General features: G+C 33.2%; 1 protein-coding gene across 1 annotated transcript in view; it reads left to right on the top strand.

Moving 5' to 3' along the window:
• Positions 1-6: 6 nt before the first annotated feature.
• The window catches only part of LOC110458954 (dihydropyrimidinase-like), a 10,143-nt gene continuing 9,631 nt past the window's right edge, over positions 7-518 (top strand). The window contains exons 1-2 of the mRNA XM_021510949.1: positions 7-35; positions 441-509. Of these exons, the coding sequence (XP_021366624.1) occupies positions 453-509 (57 nt within the window). The 5' untranslated portion in view covers positions 7-35; positions 441-452. The remainder of the gene's footprint in view (positions 36-440; positions 510-518) is intronic.

The raw sequence follows: 518 nt of genomic DNA, 5'->3' as shown, positions 1-518 counted from the left end.
TGGTCCACGCTGAAAACGGACATTTAATTGCAGAGGTAGAACCATTAAATCAAATTTCTATTCTCTGTTGTGCTGGTCACCAGTTCCTGTCTCGCCGGCTGACGGACTTCTCTTGATCTTGTATCAATGATAATAATTGTAACAATTAGTAGATATAATGACTAAGATTTATATAAATAATGTCATATTAAATATTTAAGATATATCTGTTAACTATAAATACTAGCAATATGATGTGTATGTTCTTGTTAATATTGGAAGGAGAGGCCTTACATAGACTGCCTGTTGCCCAATTCTTTTTGTACTTGAGACCTTTTAAAAAGAATATTCTGAAATGAAAAAAAACATCACTAGGCTCAGTAGTATCATAGATCACATTGTTACTATAATTGATGATTTTGTAATAAAAAAAAATGTCTTTTTGTTTATTTTTCATTTAGAAATCCCAGGAGATGATAGATAATGGTATCACTGGACCTGAGGGCCACGAGATGTGTCCTCCAGAGGAGGTAGGTCAT

The sequence above is a fragment of the Mizuhopecten yessoensis genome, unplaced genomic scaffold (genome assembly GCF_002113885.1).
Source record: "Mizuhopecten yessoensis strain PY_sf001 unplaced genomic scaffold, ASM211388v2 scaffold9873, whole genome shotgun sequence".
In the NCBI taxonomy this organism is placed as follows: Eukaryota; Metazoa; Mollusca; class Bivalvia; order Pectinida; family Pectinidae; genus Mizuhopecten; species Mizuhopecten yessoensis.
Note: the sequence above shows the minus strand (reverse complement) of the source record. Positions and strands in the feature narration are given on the sequence as shown.